Genomic DNA, 15,555 nt, shown 5'->3' on the forward strand with positions numbered 1-15,555 from the left:
ATAGACTCACTAAAGGAACCTCTAAAGGATGTACTCCAGGAAGAATAAGATGCATTCATTCAACAAGTATATACTGGGGACTTCCCTGGTGGCACAGTGGTTAAGAATCTGCCTGCCAATGCAGGGGACACAGGCTTGAGCCCTGGTCCAGGGGGATCCCACATGCCACGGAGCAACTAAGCCAGTGTGCCACAACTACTGAGCCAGTGCTCTAGAGCCCGTGAGCCACAACTACTGAGCCTGTGTGCCACAACTACTGAAGCCCATGTGCCTAGAAGCCTGTGCTCCACAAGAGAAGCCTCTGCCTGTGCACCATAACGAAAGTAGCCCCCACTTGCTGCAACTAGAAAAGACCACGCGCAGCAGCAAAGACCCAATGCAGCCAATAAATAAATAAATAAATAAACAAAACAAAAAGCCAAAACAAAACAAAATGAAAAAAAAAAAAAAAAACAAGTATATATGAAGCCAGGCACACTTCTAGATGCTGGGGATACCTCAGTGAACAAACAGATGAGAAAATCTTGTCCTCTTGGTGTTTACATTTTAGTCGCCAAAGTCACAAACCAACAAAAATAAGTAATTACATAGAGTCTGTCTAGTAGTGTGCTGTTAAATCTTTAACAACTGGCTCTTTGAAAAGAAAAAAGCCTGAATTTGTAGAATTTGCCAATTTCTGTGGTAACACTACCCCCATGCCCAAATTCCAAACTACTGGCCATGTTATTGAAGCTGGGAAGAGATGTACACAGGTCACCTGGTGAGCACGTGTGTGCCAGTTTCAGCACACTCCTGATGATCATAAGTGCTAGGGGGAAAAATGAGCAGGAAAAGATGGGGAGACTTGGGGGTTGCAATCGTAAAGAGCATGGCCAGAGAAGACGTCACTGAGAAGGTGACATCTGAGTAAAGACTTGAAGGAAGTGAGGAAGAGACCCATGCACCAATTTTGGGGAAGAACCTTTTTAGGCAGAAAGAACAGCAAGTGCAAAACCCTGAAGCAGGAGCTGGAACAGCAAGGAGGCTAGGGAGGTTAGAGTGAAGAGGAGGGGAGCAGGGCGTGTGATCAGGGAGTTTAGGAGAAGGTATAAAAGACTAAGAAGTTTGGCTGTTAGCATGGGTGAGACCAGAAGTCACTGGAGGGGTTCTGAGAAGAAGGACGTGATCTGAATTGCATGTCAATGACATAAGTCTGGCTTACCTGTTGAAAAGGAGCAGGCCAATCTAATTAAACTGTGATGGTAGTAAAAACAATAATGTCTAATAAACAGCCATAACACAGTTCACATCCCAAACAAGAATGGTTCATGAGGGGGTGGGGGTGGGAGGCACTGGGAGTTTGGGATTAGCGGATGCAAACTATTATACATCGGAAAGATAACAGCAAGCTCCTACTGTATAGCACAGGGAACCATGTTCAATATCCTCTAATAAACCATAACGGAAAAGAATACGAAAAAGAATATATATATACACATATATGTATATATATATATATAACTGAATCACTTTCCTGTACATCAAAAATTAACACAATATTGTAAATCAACTATACTTCAATAAAATAAATTTAAAAAAATGGCTCATCAGCTAAAGGAGAGTGGACATGACTGGAGACAAAGTAGTTTCCACTTTTTGACTGAGGTGTGAGGATATGAATATGAGCACTTGCTTAGCACATATGTTTAAATTTCTGGAGAAACCACTAGTGGAGACTATATATATATATATTTTTCAAACCAAGAATGGGTACAGAAAAGAAGGAAACCGACAATAAAGGCAATAAAGGAGAGAGAGAAGGAAAAGAAGATATAGAACAAGTGGGGCGAATATAAAGCTGGGACAAAATAAGACAGCTGAAATTAACCCACACGCATTGATAATCGTATTAAGTGTATGTAGATCTATCTTGTTAATTAAAAGACAAATATTGACACAGTAGATAAAAAGCAAAAGTCATAGAAAGTTGTTTTCAAAACTAATTTATAATGTAAAGACAGATGATAGAGAAAATATAAAAATGAAATAAAGTATAATTTTAAATAGTAACCTCAAAAAAGCGGGTGTAGCTCTACTAGTATTAAGGTAGCCACAGAATAATAAAATATTAAATTAATATATAAATATATATACACACACTTAAGTAACATAGCTTCAAAATATGTAAGGTAACAACGGACAGAAAAACAAGGAAATATTTACAATCCACTATCAGAGCTGGAGAATTAAACGTACCACCTTTGGTAACATCAAGTAGTACACTCTATTCCTTCCCCTCTATCCAAAAAAAAAAAAAAAAAAAATCAAAACAGGAAGAATACAGGAGCTCTGAACAACACAGTTAACAAAGTTGAGCTAAGAGATATACCTTGACTGTACAATCTATGTTCTTACAAGGAACACTGTATCCAGTCATAAAGTGATTCTAGCAAATGGAAAGTATTGGTATCAGACAGCGTGCTTCCAGAGCATGATGCAATTAAAGTGGATATTAGCAAATAAAAGATAAGAAACATCAGAAAGAATGGAAAGGAATTACAGAAATATGGGTTTGGGGGAAAAAAAGACTGGTGCTATGTACAGCCTTGACATCCATCCAGGGCACTGTCAATAGTGAACTATCTGGAGAAATTTGTTTCCTTTCTGTTTTTACTTATGACAGAATAATTGATTGCAGTTGCCTTTTCCCTGCAAACATTTGGTGTATTAGGTTCTCTTTCAATGACTTTATGAAGCCTCTGGCTTGACCTTAGCTGGGGCAGGGAAGGTTCTTGTGAGAGGGTGAGGTCAGGCAGCACGAAGCTCCCCTTCACTGAAGCTTCCGTTTCAGCCTCCGGGGGGTCAGTTCCCCCTGCAAGACCGAGAAGTCAGCCAAGTCTGTCTTCTGAGCCTGATACCACTTATGTCTCAGAGCTATATGGCTTCATACTTCTATTTTCAGCACTTTCTTTTCCTTAGGCGCTCTGGGACCTTCAGTTAGCAAGGAAAATAATGATAAAGTCACTCATGGCGCTATATTAAAGACTGAAGAACTGTCCTCTCTTATGAGGCCACTTACAAAATGTAGATTCAAGGGGTAATCAACAAACAGCCAAAGTAAGGAACAGTGAAGTGTAAGGGAGCAGTGAGAAAGGTTGGGGTAGTGAGGACAGGGAAGGGTCGCTGAGTCCCTCCAGTCATACTCAGGCCCCTGTTCAGTGTGCTCAGATACGGCCGGGCTGGTTCTTCATTTTCTCCTGGACATTAGAAAGTCTGTCAAAGTTAGAGAGGGAGTGTGTGCCTATTATAGGAAGAGAAGGAGGGAGAAACATAGGCATGAGAGAGTGATATGCAGCTCTTTTATGTGTTGAGAATATAGCTGCGGAGAGTTCAGTAAAACCCTTAGGACCACTTCTATCAGAGCCTGCTCACAGTTCCACTTCCCATCCATCTTAGGGCTGAAATGTTATACGAAATGGTCTAGGTCTAAATGTATAATGAATGTTAGGCCAAGAGTGAATTCACTCTTCTAAGAGAGAAGCTGAATTGTTAGTATTGATTAGGTCATGCTGTGCTTTCATGTAGAACTTTCAAATGCTTTACTGGGAGAAGCATCTATTTATACACCACTTTCCCTCTCCAAAAGCCCTTCTCCAAGAACCACTAGTCTCAGGAAGTCTGAGGACAGGTCCTAGAACACTAGGAACTTGAATTTTCTAACACCACAAAACTAGTCCATGGTAAATTTGAGACGTCTTGTCCATATAGTTCAGTCACACACACACACACACACACACACACACACACACGCCCCTCCTGCCTTCAATTTTACTGAATGTAGTACTGCCATTTTTGAAGAATATTTTGTCTAACCTATGTTCTTTGGTTCTTTAAGGGCTATGGCTTGTGGCTTGTAAGTTTTGCAACTAATGAAGATAACACCTTAGGTCCGTTATCTTCTTCCTCTTGAAGAGTCATATATTTTGTGCCATGTCACAGTTTCTTCTGTAGCTTTGAGGCTCTTTGAAACGTGCTCATATTATTCAGTAGCAAGGCAGGTAAAAACTGATCTTGCATTGCTATTCTAATCTTCCGCTTAAATAAGGAAACATTTTTTTTTTTTGTTCCACATAAGGAAAAAAAACACATTTGCAGTGATTAGCACTGTGGTTAAAATTTATGTGGTATACACCATCCTTTTAATTTTGCAAGAAACATTCTGTGTCACCTTCAATTTCCTCACATTCTTTTTGATTTTCCTAACGTATCAAATAGGGAAAATATAATACTTGTTTTTTAGTGGTAATAGTTAAATAAAAGAGCTTGATGAAAATATTTCTGTTAATAATGTCCTATTAATCGCCACATCCATGACCTTTTCTTAGACCACCTGCTCTTGGATCATCCTTCCTAGGAAAAAAAATCCTTCCCTTACCCTAGTTAGCTAGGGAGACCTATCATTCCAGTGTGCCTGGGACTCTGAGTTTTAGCCTTGAATGCAGCCCACCCTCCAGTTAATTTCTCTTCTCTCTTTTATACCAAAATTTTTCCAGAGTACTCCACACTCTCCTTCTTCATATCTTAACCTTCTAATTTACTCCTGAATTTACTTCAGCTGTGCCTCTGCCTCGATTATTCCATTACCTTGGGTTTTGTAAGAGTCCCCAGCAACTTTTATTTTTTGCCAAAGGAGACTTGCCAGCTCTTACCTCAGTGGACCCTGCTATTAGATTTTATACTGCTGATCACACCCTCACTGAAGCTCTTTACTCCCAAGGCTTGTAGAGCATCACAGGTTTCTGGTCTCCAACTGTTCTTTTTGACTCTTATTCACAGGATTCTCTCTCCACTTATTTTCTGAAAGACGGTTTTCCTCAAGATTCTACACTTGATCTTCTTCCCTTATCGCTCTATAAACACGTTCTCTGGCTGATCTCACATACTTTCATGCATTGAACATCCCCTAATTAGAATGATAACTTCAAAAACTACACTCGCTACCCAGACTTCTCTTGTGAGCCAACTATCTGTGAGACACCTGTACCTGTATGTCCCAGATGCACTTCAGTACTGAATATTTTAATATGACCTCTAATGACCTTCATTATGATCTTCTTGCTCTCTCCTCTTTCTTTGTTGTTGGAATAATCAACTATTATTCAACTGCGCTAAAAATCATTTTCTTAACTTTAAAAAAATTTATTGAAGTATAGTTGATTTACAGTGTTGTGTTAATTTCTGCTGTACCGCAAAGTGACTCAGTTATACATATATATTCTTTTTCATATTCTTTTCCATTATAGTTTATCCCAGGATATTGAATATAGTTCTCTGTGCTACACAGTAGGACCTTGCTGTCCATCTATTCTATATATAATAGTTTGCATCTGCTAATCCCAAATTCCCAATCCTTCCCTCCCCCTTGGCAACCAAAAGTCTATTCTCTATGTCTGTGAGTCTGTTTCTGTTTTGTAGATATGTTCATTTGTGTCATATTTTACATTCCACATATAAGTGATATCATACAGTATTTGTCTTTCTCTTCTGACTTACTTCACTTAGTATGATAATTTCTAGGTCCATCCATGTTGCTGCAAATGGCATTATTTCATTCTTTTTTAATGGTTGAGTGATATTCCACTGTATATATGTACCATATCTTCTTCATCCATTCATCTGTTGATGGACATTTAGGTTGTTTCCATGTCTTGGCTGTTGTAAATAGTGCTGCTATGAACATAGGGGTGCATGTATCTTTTTGAATTATAATTTTGTCTGGATATATGCCCAGGAGTGGGACTGCTGGATCACATGGCAACTCTGTTCAATTCCTAAAAATCTTAATGTCATCCCTGATTATGTTCTCTTTCATCTCCATTGATCCAATTACTAAGTTGTTCAACTTTACCTTCGATATAGTTTTAAATTGATCATTCCTTCTCCATTTTAATTCTTTTCCTAGTTTCAAGAAATCTCCTTCTTTTGTCTGTCATCTCTACAACCTCCTAAATCATCACATCACTATAGCTTTGCCTTCTAAATCTGTTCTACTTAGTAGGACTTAACAGTTCTGGTACACAGCACACAGTATAGTGTTTCATACAGCATTACTTACGTAAAACCACACAGACACTTCCTATTGTACTCACCACATTGCAAGCTATCTACCTGTTTCTCACTCCCACCCCACTCCTAGCAAGACAGTGGTACACTCATTAAGGGGGAGCCATGCTTTATTTATCTTTGTATCCCTTGTGCCTGCCTCCATGGCTGGTGGGCGATACGGCCGTTCCGAGTACTAAGCAGAAAGATGCTCAGCACAGCCTTCACCGATGTGCTTTCTGAGCTCCTCTAACTGTACTCTCCCTACCTTCTCTTCTAAAGGGATAAGACCATGGCATATGAGTTTATTTACATATCACCCAAAATACTTTACATATAGGACACGCTTAATAACTAGTTACAGAATGAATTAATGAAAGAATGAATGGGGGAATGACTATGTTTAAATTATTGTTTTGAGACACAGTCACAGACACAATTTATGAGTTCAAAAACCCAAATAATTCAAGACATACTCTCTTTTAAGCCTTTAGGTTGGTTAGAAAATACATTCCCATCTAAATGTGAGGAATTCATAAAATATTTTACACATGTTAAATTCTTACTAAATTTATTCAGAAAGGTTTTAATTTTTTATACCACTGAAAAATGGCTTAACCTCAAGAGCCCTAAAGACATTTTGTATTTTGTATAATTTCAGAGGATATAGTAGAGTTTACCTAAAAACTCAGAGATTTATCTAGCATATATTTAAATGACATATTTTGGCAGTTTTAAAGACATATTTCAGATATAAAGCCTTAAAATTTTTCATCATATTATTTTGAAACAGAAAAATTAGAGAATTATATATTGTTTGTGATTTTCAAGGACATAATAAATGTTTAAACTACCAGCTTGGTTTTAATTTAGCTACATTTTCAAAGATTATTTCAGAAGACTAATGAAAACTTAAGCACAACTTCATTAATTAATTTACATTGACTTAAAAGGAAGAGTCTAAAATATTGCCAAGAATATGAAATTTTTTTTTTCTTTTCAGTCTTCACACTCTCTTATGGTAACATTTAATAGTGCTTCTGGTATTCTTAGCTCATTTAAGTAGTGTGATGAACATGACTATTATTTGCCAGATGCTTAGTGCCTGGAGAAAAGAATGCAGTTTCAGGCCTTTTTTTCCCCATCTGATTCAGTACTTTATATTTTACCAAAAGGTCAAAGCTATATAGAATAAAAAACTATGTATCAAAATCTCTCCTTTCACTTTTATGGGAAATCAATATGTAGTATAACAGAGATAGAATCCAATGGCATTTCAAATGGGAAACTAACATCAATGTAGATCATTTTAATTTTAAATGCCATTAATATTAAACAGCCAGTTGCTTATGCAATATAATCCCTTCACAATGATAATCAACTATCTTCAAACAATTGTTTGCTATGCAAGGGCAGCAGTTTTACATAAGAAATCTAATCCAGTATAAATGTAGCATGATAGGTTTCATATATAAACCAGAAGTGTTCAATGAATTCTGAAAATTAATGTAAATTCTTATGTGTGTACATGAATAAGTATGCTTGTGTATTCATAGCTCTCCATATTTAGTAGTGCTAATTTTCAGAGTTTCAAAAAAGTGATCAGAGAAAATGAATCGCACATTTGACTTCCAAAAACATCTGAACTTGCTACTTATGAGATCTTCAATTCTTGAAAAATTTGTGGGAGTATTTATCTTCATTAAAACAAATTCACCTTGATTTCATAGTTAAATGGACTAAAGTCTTAGATTAGTAATAGTTTACTGAGGTAGATGGTTTCTGGAAAGTAATTAAACAAAGTGGTTTCTACTCTGTAGTTTTAAATACACGTAGAAATGCATTTCAGGATTCTGCTACACTCAATCCTTCAGTACAATCTTCATCTTTTTCTTGACTCAGAGAAAAATATACTATCTACTTAGTTGTTCTAGGGCTGAGATATAGCCCCATATCTCAAAAACAGCTGAGGGTAGCCAACTCATCCCAGTTGCCTAAGAATTTCCAAATAAAATAAAAATTCTATGTCCTAGGAAATCCCTTAGCCCTAGACAAACCCACTTAGAGATGAAGCAAACTTTGAGAAAAAGAGACTTACCTTAACATCATTGGTGTTCATTCTTGTTCCTTCCTTTCCCACAAAAATATCATCAATATCCACGAGAATATACCTGTCCAAGGACAACGTGAGCCTCTTCCCTGACAAGAAGGAAACCGCATCTATGAAGATAAGCTTGTGCAACCAAAAGTTCAAGTTGTTGCCAAAAAGAACTCTTTGAATTCCATCATGGAGCCCCAGGTCGTGTATGACAGTAGCATAAAAAGCACCTTTAGAGACGGGAGGAGAAAGGTTTTCTGGGGTCTTTACTTTGGCAAATATTACTGGTTGGTAGGCTGAGTGATTAATCTGGAAAACGGTCCAGTCAGTTCCAGGTAAAGAACCTTTTTCAAGCTTAGAAGATTTGGTCACATGAAGCAATGGAGAATGAGGGTTAATACAACAATCTTTTACTGCAAGGTTTCCATAGGCAGAAAAAGGGAAACCTTTCCACTGAAAGCTCTGTAGGCTCTTCTCACTAGTTTTGTGGAATCCAATGACACCCACGCCAAATTCAACACAGTATTTATCTAAAAGGCTTCGATTCCAAGAGTCCATATTTATATACTTTAAAATATTCTCATAAATAATGAGAATATATTTGCCTCTAGTTTTTTCTATAAGTGCTGGGACATCCCCTTTTCCAGGAGCGATTTCAATGTGATACTGGAATCTACTGGATTCTAGAATCATAATGATGTCTTGACCAAGTGATGAGTACTGGCTTTCTACAAACACCAGGACTGTGGGGTCCGTCCTCGAGGCGTCAGAAAGCTTCATCGTCTTCACTTCCATCAGCCTGTAAGGTAGGTGCTGGAAGTCCCCACAGTCTACTTCCGAAGCCATCTCAGACAGTTCATTTTCCTGTTTGTAGCCACTGTACAGGTAGTAAGCAGAAATAATAATGCTCACCATACAGAACGTGGCAAGCAGAATCACAGTCCTTTGAAAGTGTCTGTGCAGCTTCATGATAAAACTCATGTTGTATATACTTCCCTCAGACTGTTCCAACAGAAGCACCATAAAAAAATGAAAGAAGAAAAGAAAAGATGATGTTTCAGACACTTTTCCAGTCTCAATCAATAGTTCATGTCACCATTGCAGCACATTTGTGTCACTTGGTCAGGACTCACAGAAAATATAATCTGAAAAGTAGAATAAAATACAATAGAATATCAAACAGTCAGTCTGCAGCATTAAAATGAACATGTTTTTATCCTTGGGACTGGCACAAGTGGCAGCTTGTTAGGCAGATGAACTGGTGTCTGGTAAGTAAGAAACCCTCTCTTACCTTCTCCCAGATCTGAATGAGGACATGGGAGGGGTAGAAAGAGGGAAGTGGCTCCATTGAACAGAGGTCTCTACCCCTAACATAGAAAAAACATCGGACTAACAAGGAATTGCCTTTTACTCCTGGAGCTTTGCATCAAATTCTGTAGATCACATCGACCGAAGACCACAGAGAGGTCACCTGGGCCGTACACTGCCACATCATGTAATACAGGCTCAAACTATTTGTATTTAACTACATATACTGAAAATTAATAAAAGTTTGGATATATTTCATTAAATGCTACAATTAAGACACTAGTTTCTGCTTTTTAGAAAAGCTCAGTAATTACATAAAAACTACTATGAAAGTGTTTTTAAAAAACATAATGAAAACAACTGTAACTTCATGAAACACTTTGTTATGCGATAATTTCAAATCCTTTTCAAGTCTTAGTAACCTTTGAAAAATTTAGTAACTTTAAAAAATAACAAGAAAGAAACATGGATGCTTTTTAGAACAGAAGTTTATTAGAGTCTTATGGTCCTGGCACTTTTCAAGGAAATAACATGGATATAAAAAATTGATGTTATGGAAAACCCAAACGAACTATTTGGCCAACCCAATATTATTACTGTCCACAAGGAAGGCCAAAAGCCAAACTGTAAGACAGCTGAAGGCACTAGCAGAGAACATCGTAGTTGATGTTCTTCATAAGATTAGGGTTTATTATACTTCTGTCTCATATTAGTTGTCACTTTGGCCCTGGTACCTTCTAAGTAAAATGATAAGGTTAGAATAAATCATCACCAAGAACATTCTGGCTCTAATATTCTGTGATATTCACCTATGAAATAAGCAGTGAGCAATATTTTGAATAATATATGTTTATCTTTATGAATAATATAATATTCTGGAATATAGCTGCAGGATAGTTATATATTATAAATTATATATTGTAATTTATTCATTCAAATATTTAGGGAAGCTGTATCATTCATTCAAATATTTACAGGATAACTCTCTATTTAAAATATAAATGTTTAGCAGAGTGAACTTCTTTGAAGGGTCCAAAATTATAAGGTGGAGACAGTGACTAGAATGCGAACAATAATGTATGGGTTGTTGATTGGAGAAGAATGACTGTCACAGGATGAGAGAGGAAAGACACCATGGCAAGTGGGGGAGTCTGCCATGTGTGTGCGGGGGGTGGATTTGAGCAGAGCCTTGAAGGATGAGGGTAAAATGAATAGGCATCTGAGATAGGGGGAATTTTACAGAGGCAGGCTTGAGTCAAATATTGGGCAAAGGACTCTCTGATGAAGAGCTGAAGGGAACAGTGAGGAATACCTAAAAAATAAATACCTAAAAAATATGGGTAACTCAGATTACAGAAAGATTAGATAGCACAGAAGTTCACTGTTGAGAAGCTTGTAGGGAGCCATTAAATTTTTCCTGATTTGGGAAATAGCATGATAAGGGTGAGATTTTGGAGGGTGGGAAATAAATGAACCAAGAATGTGGACGATATCCCAGAGCAGTGTTAGAGTCAACTCTGGCAAGTCACTAGAGGCGCATTCCTTACAGTCTAACCACGACTGTCAGTGCTCAGAGCAGACAGAGTGTGGGCCGGGACGAGTCTGAGGGGCACTGCAAAGAAAGGAGGTGTTGAACTTCATATGTCATGGGAGGTCTGTGGTACACCACCCTCTGCCAAGTGAAATGCCATTAAGGGATCTGACATGCTCGAAAAGAAATCCTACTCTTTTAAATATTCGTGCAGAAGTTTAGGTGTAATTTAAGCAAATCAAAATTACCAGGACAACTGAGAGTTTTCATTGTAACTGTAGTTATTTCATTTTGTACTTTTAAAGTTAGGTACATGTTTATGAATAATATAATAGTCTGAGGTATAACAGCAGGATACAAAATCTCACATCTCTCTAGGTCTCTGTTTCCATTTTAGCTGTGAAGTGTTTTTCATTGGATACAAAACGTATTACCACATTTTGCATTTCAGATGACAGTGTCTCATAGTTTGTTCCTATTTTTAGAAGTGAAAGGCATGTAATTCATAAAATTCCTACCTATGGTGAGGCAGAGTGGTGAGGAGAGTTTGCTCTCATTACGCAGGACGGTTATTAGGCACCTATCAAAGCTATCTTCTCCATTAGCAGGTATAAAGTAGTGAAAGACATGTCTTTTCCATTGAACACACTGTTTCTTCCTGAAGCCAAAGGGAATTCCAGTGTGTACAGGAGCGTAGGATTTGGCCTAACATATTTAAATGGATACATTAAGATTCTCTAAGTTTTCTGCAAACCTTTTTTGGCTGTACATCTGACTTCACTGTGGTCAAATTTAGTCTCTGGTGTGGACTCTCAAAATTCCCTGATCCTGCTGCAACCTCGTCCACCACCACCAACTTCTCATTCTCTCTCTGTCTCTGTTAGGTCTGAAAATCTCAGGATGGACTGAATGGTGCTGTTACTCTTTCTTCTGCATTGGGTGGCACTGTAGCAGCTTCTCCTGAGCCTTTCATGGGTGGGGCAGCACTAAGAAGCCAGTTACATGAGGAAAATTAAGCTCCTGCACACAGTTCCCCTGTGCAAACTTCTCCGCATAGAGCTGACCTAAACATGGTGAGACCCAACAGTCACACACAGTCTTTGTGGAAAGTATCTTTCCTTTGTACTTCTTGACACTATTGTAATTAAAATTCTGTTTAAAGTCAGTCTCCCCTGTTTAACTGTAAACTCTAGGAGGGTAGAGAGAACACTTCTCTCTTGTCTATCACTGAGCCCCTAGGGTCAAGCACAGAATAAGCACCCAATGGCTATTTGTGGAATGAGTTGAATACAATGACATATTAACCTCATAGGCTACTTTGACCCTTCTACTTTATTCTAATGCCATAAATTATTTTTAAGGCTACACATCACTATTAACATGATTACAATTATCTATAAATCTGCTAGATTTAATGTCTGTTAAATAAGAAAATATATTCACACCATCCCAACATGGGATAAAAAAGCAACTATGGCTGATATTAAATCTTCACCCACCCAAAGATGCCCTTCAATTAATCATTCTGCAAGCAGTCTTTAGATATTTATTGAATACCTTCTTTGGGCTAAGGGTTGTACTAGGTGCTGGGGACACCACAGAAGTAATTTTAGGAATGATTGTTGTCTGCAGAAGCATGGTCTCTATTGGGGGAAATGAGACCTGTGAAACAACAGCCAACATTATGTTGCACATAATAAGAGATTTGTACTGTACAGACTATATCTATTATAAGTTTCAGAAGAAAGAGCAAGAGAGAGTAATGAAACTCAGGAAAGTCAGTGGCACTTTCTAAGAGACATGGTGCTTGAGGGGAACATGGCATGATGGGCAGGATTTGGGTATGAGGATGACGTAAACAGGTCAGACATAAAAACCTGGCAAGGTTGAAGAAATGAAATGGTTACAGTATGTTTATCTGAGAGTCAGCCTAAACTAATTATAAGGCACTGTGTGTTGGGTTGAAAATGGAAATAGCATGTGAATGAAAGAGTGCAGCAGACTGATGACTGTCCTTAGAAGTGACTGTGAACACAAGAGTATGAAATAGCATTGGGTGTATCTGAACAGAAGAGAGACAATAAAAATACTGTTTCCAGGCGATTCGTGTAGCAGTGACATCCAGAATGGACAAACAGCGGTAATATGAACAGAGAGAGTACACGCTGCATTGCACGGAGTGAAGAAGTAGAAGTAGGTGGAGTCGGGACAGTCCCAGCTAAGATGCTGCTGCATAATCCAGGTGGGGGGTGGTCTGAGTCCAGAAGAAGGTGGTTGAGGGAGAATGAAAACAAAGAGAGACTTGGGAGGAAAAGAGAAAAGGACATGATTACTGGTTGGGGAGTGGGCAGGCTTGGGCACTAGGAGAATAAAAGTGCCAGTAAGAAAAACACCATAGTGTAGAGTGGAAATTGGCTTGAGCTAGTGATGGACACTTAGGGTTCAGGCAGGTAACTAAATGATGTGTGGGGAGATAGCAAAATGACAGTGCTCCACAAAATAGCTGGATGTTGACAAATAAGAAAGTCAAGGAAATAGTCCAAATTGACTGGTCATGGGCCAATCTCGATATGCTACATAAACTCAATTCCTCAGGAAAGCCTTTCTGACCAACTCCACTCCTCCCCTCTTTAGGCCAGGTCCCCAGATTATATAGTCTAATTATAATTACTTTTCCTTTGGGGCCTTTATCACAACTCCTCCTGTTATTAGCAATATGATTTGTTTAATGTTTCTCTGTTTTGTAAGACTGACATTTCCAAGGGTATAGGATTCATGTTACTCCCAGTGATCTTTCAAACAAGACACAGGATAAAAACATTTTTAAAGGCCAACAAGATCAACAGGCAAACACTTTAGTATGACGATTGTGTTCTTGAAGTGCTTTCACAAAAATATACCGAAAATTACAGACTTTTACATGGTCTGAAGGGCTCTCTGAATGACTAAAGAATAGGCACACGAGCTTGTGTGTCAGAGAGTTTCCATGGACACAACCACCTATCTTAGAAGCACAGAGCTGGCAGCTGTGGTTGAACTTGGCCACCTATTTGACCTATGGAGAGGAATATGCGGAATGACCAAGAAGCTGTATGTGAAATTTAGAATATCAACAAATCATTTAGGTAGGCATTTTGGAATGGTCACAGTAGATACAGGAAGCTTGCAAGGTTGGGCTGGTAATAAGCATTACCATCTCATCAGGATTTCCTATAAGGTGCACTGAAGGAAGTCACACCCTGTGGGAAGGCAGAATGACAGCAGCAACCCAGCTAACATTAATGAACACTTTCTATATGCCAGCATGGCCTTGGGCCCTTTAAAGGCTAAGATGCCACAGCTTGTAGTAGCTGAACTGATTCTGAACCTGACGCCTGCATCAAAGATACCGTCCAGCTGAGAAGGCAAGTGCAATACATCCCTTTCATGCTAGGGCCGTGCAGGAAGTGGATATCAGGCACCTCTTCTCTTTAGATGCTGCAGTTTCCTCATGAAAAGGGGGATCCTTGTGATACCTACTTAATAGAGTTTTGATGAGGAATTTGAGATGCAAGTACAAAAAGTTCTTAGAAAATTGTCTGGCACAGAGAACAAATATACTAAATGTTACCTGTTACGATGAAGATGATATAAATAATATAAAATGGGAGAAATATATGGAAGGTGGCCAACAAAAATGTACTAAGGGTTCATAAAGGGATAGCTACAAGCATTCTAGAATAAGCAGAGTGGTGGGAAGTCCAGGAAGTCCACCTTTGATACAGGAATCTAAAGTCAGATGGATCTAAGTTGGGCTTCTTCTAATCCGCCCCCCTTCCTAGATGAGCTCACACACTCCCTGGCTTTCAGCACCATCTATGCTCCCTCAAATTCCAAATCTTTATTTGTAGCTCCAAACTCCTTCCTCTGAGCTCCAGGATTTCAAACTGAACTATCGACTTGGTATAACAACTCCCAGTCACTGTGCCCTTGTTACAGACCAGCTGCTCCTTGGCTCCACTAGAATCATGTCACAAGCACGTTATGACCTGTTCATAAGTGACCACCTTGTGATCCACCCTCTAAAACCATCTTCCTCTTCCCACAGCCACCTGGTGTCTCCTCCTTGACACCTTCTTCTCCCTCACTCCTGCATATCGAAATAGACCCCAGTGCTCTCATTTCCATTTTCTAAAACTCATCTGACTCAGTGCATTTCTCTCCTTTTCCAGGCAATGTCCTTCTCACCTGAACTAATGCAACAACCAGCCCCACTGCAAACACTCTTGGCTCCCTCTATACTTTTCTCAATCCTGCAGCAAAGCACAAATCTGATTGTTTCTTCCCAGCTGAAAATCCAACAATGGCTGCCGATCTCACTTACAGATTAAAACCCAAATTCCTATACACGTCCCACAAGACACTGAGGTATGCTTCCCACTCTGACATCTCAGGCCTGATTCAACGGTGTGCTCCCCACTAAGCTCCAGGCAGGAGCTCTGCCTGGGACACTTTTCTGACTCAGGATCTTCTCACATGCTGTTCTCTGTCTGGAAGT

The 15,555-nt window shown here is 38.8% G+C and overlaps 1 protein-coding gene across 1 annotated transcript in view; it reads right to left on the reverse strand.

Annotated features, from left to right (window-relative positions):
- The window catches only part of LOC130834858 (bifunctional heparan sulfate N-deacetylase/N-sulfotransferase 3), a 149,987-nt gene extending 140,785 nt beyond the window's left edge, over positions 1–9,202 (reverse strand). Inside the window, exon 1 of the mRNA XM_057705855.1 lies at positions 8,180–9,202. Within this exon, the coding sequence (XP_057561838.1) occupies positions 8,180–9,202 (1,023 nt within the window). The remainder of the gene's footprint in view (positions 1–8,179) is intronic.
- Positions 9,203–15,555: the final 6,353 nt, after the last annotated feature.

Source organism: Hippopotamus amphibius, chromosome 13, assembly GCF_030028045.1.
Source record: "Hippopotamus amphibius kiboko isolate mHipAmp2 chromosome 13, mHipAmp2.hap2, whole genome shotgun sequence".
Classification (NCBI taxonomy): domain Eukaryota; kingdom Metazoa; phylum Chordata; class Mammalia; order Artiodactyla; family Hippopotamidae; genus Hippopotamus; species Hippopotamus amphibius.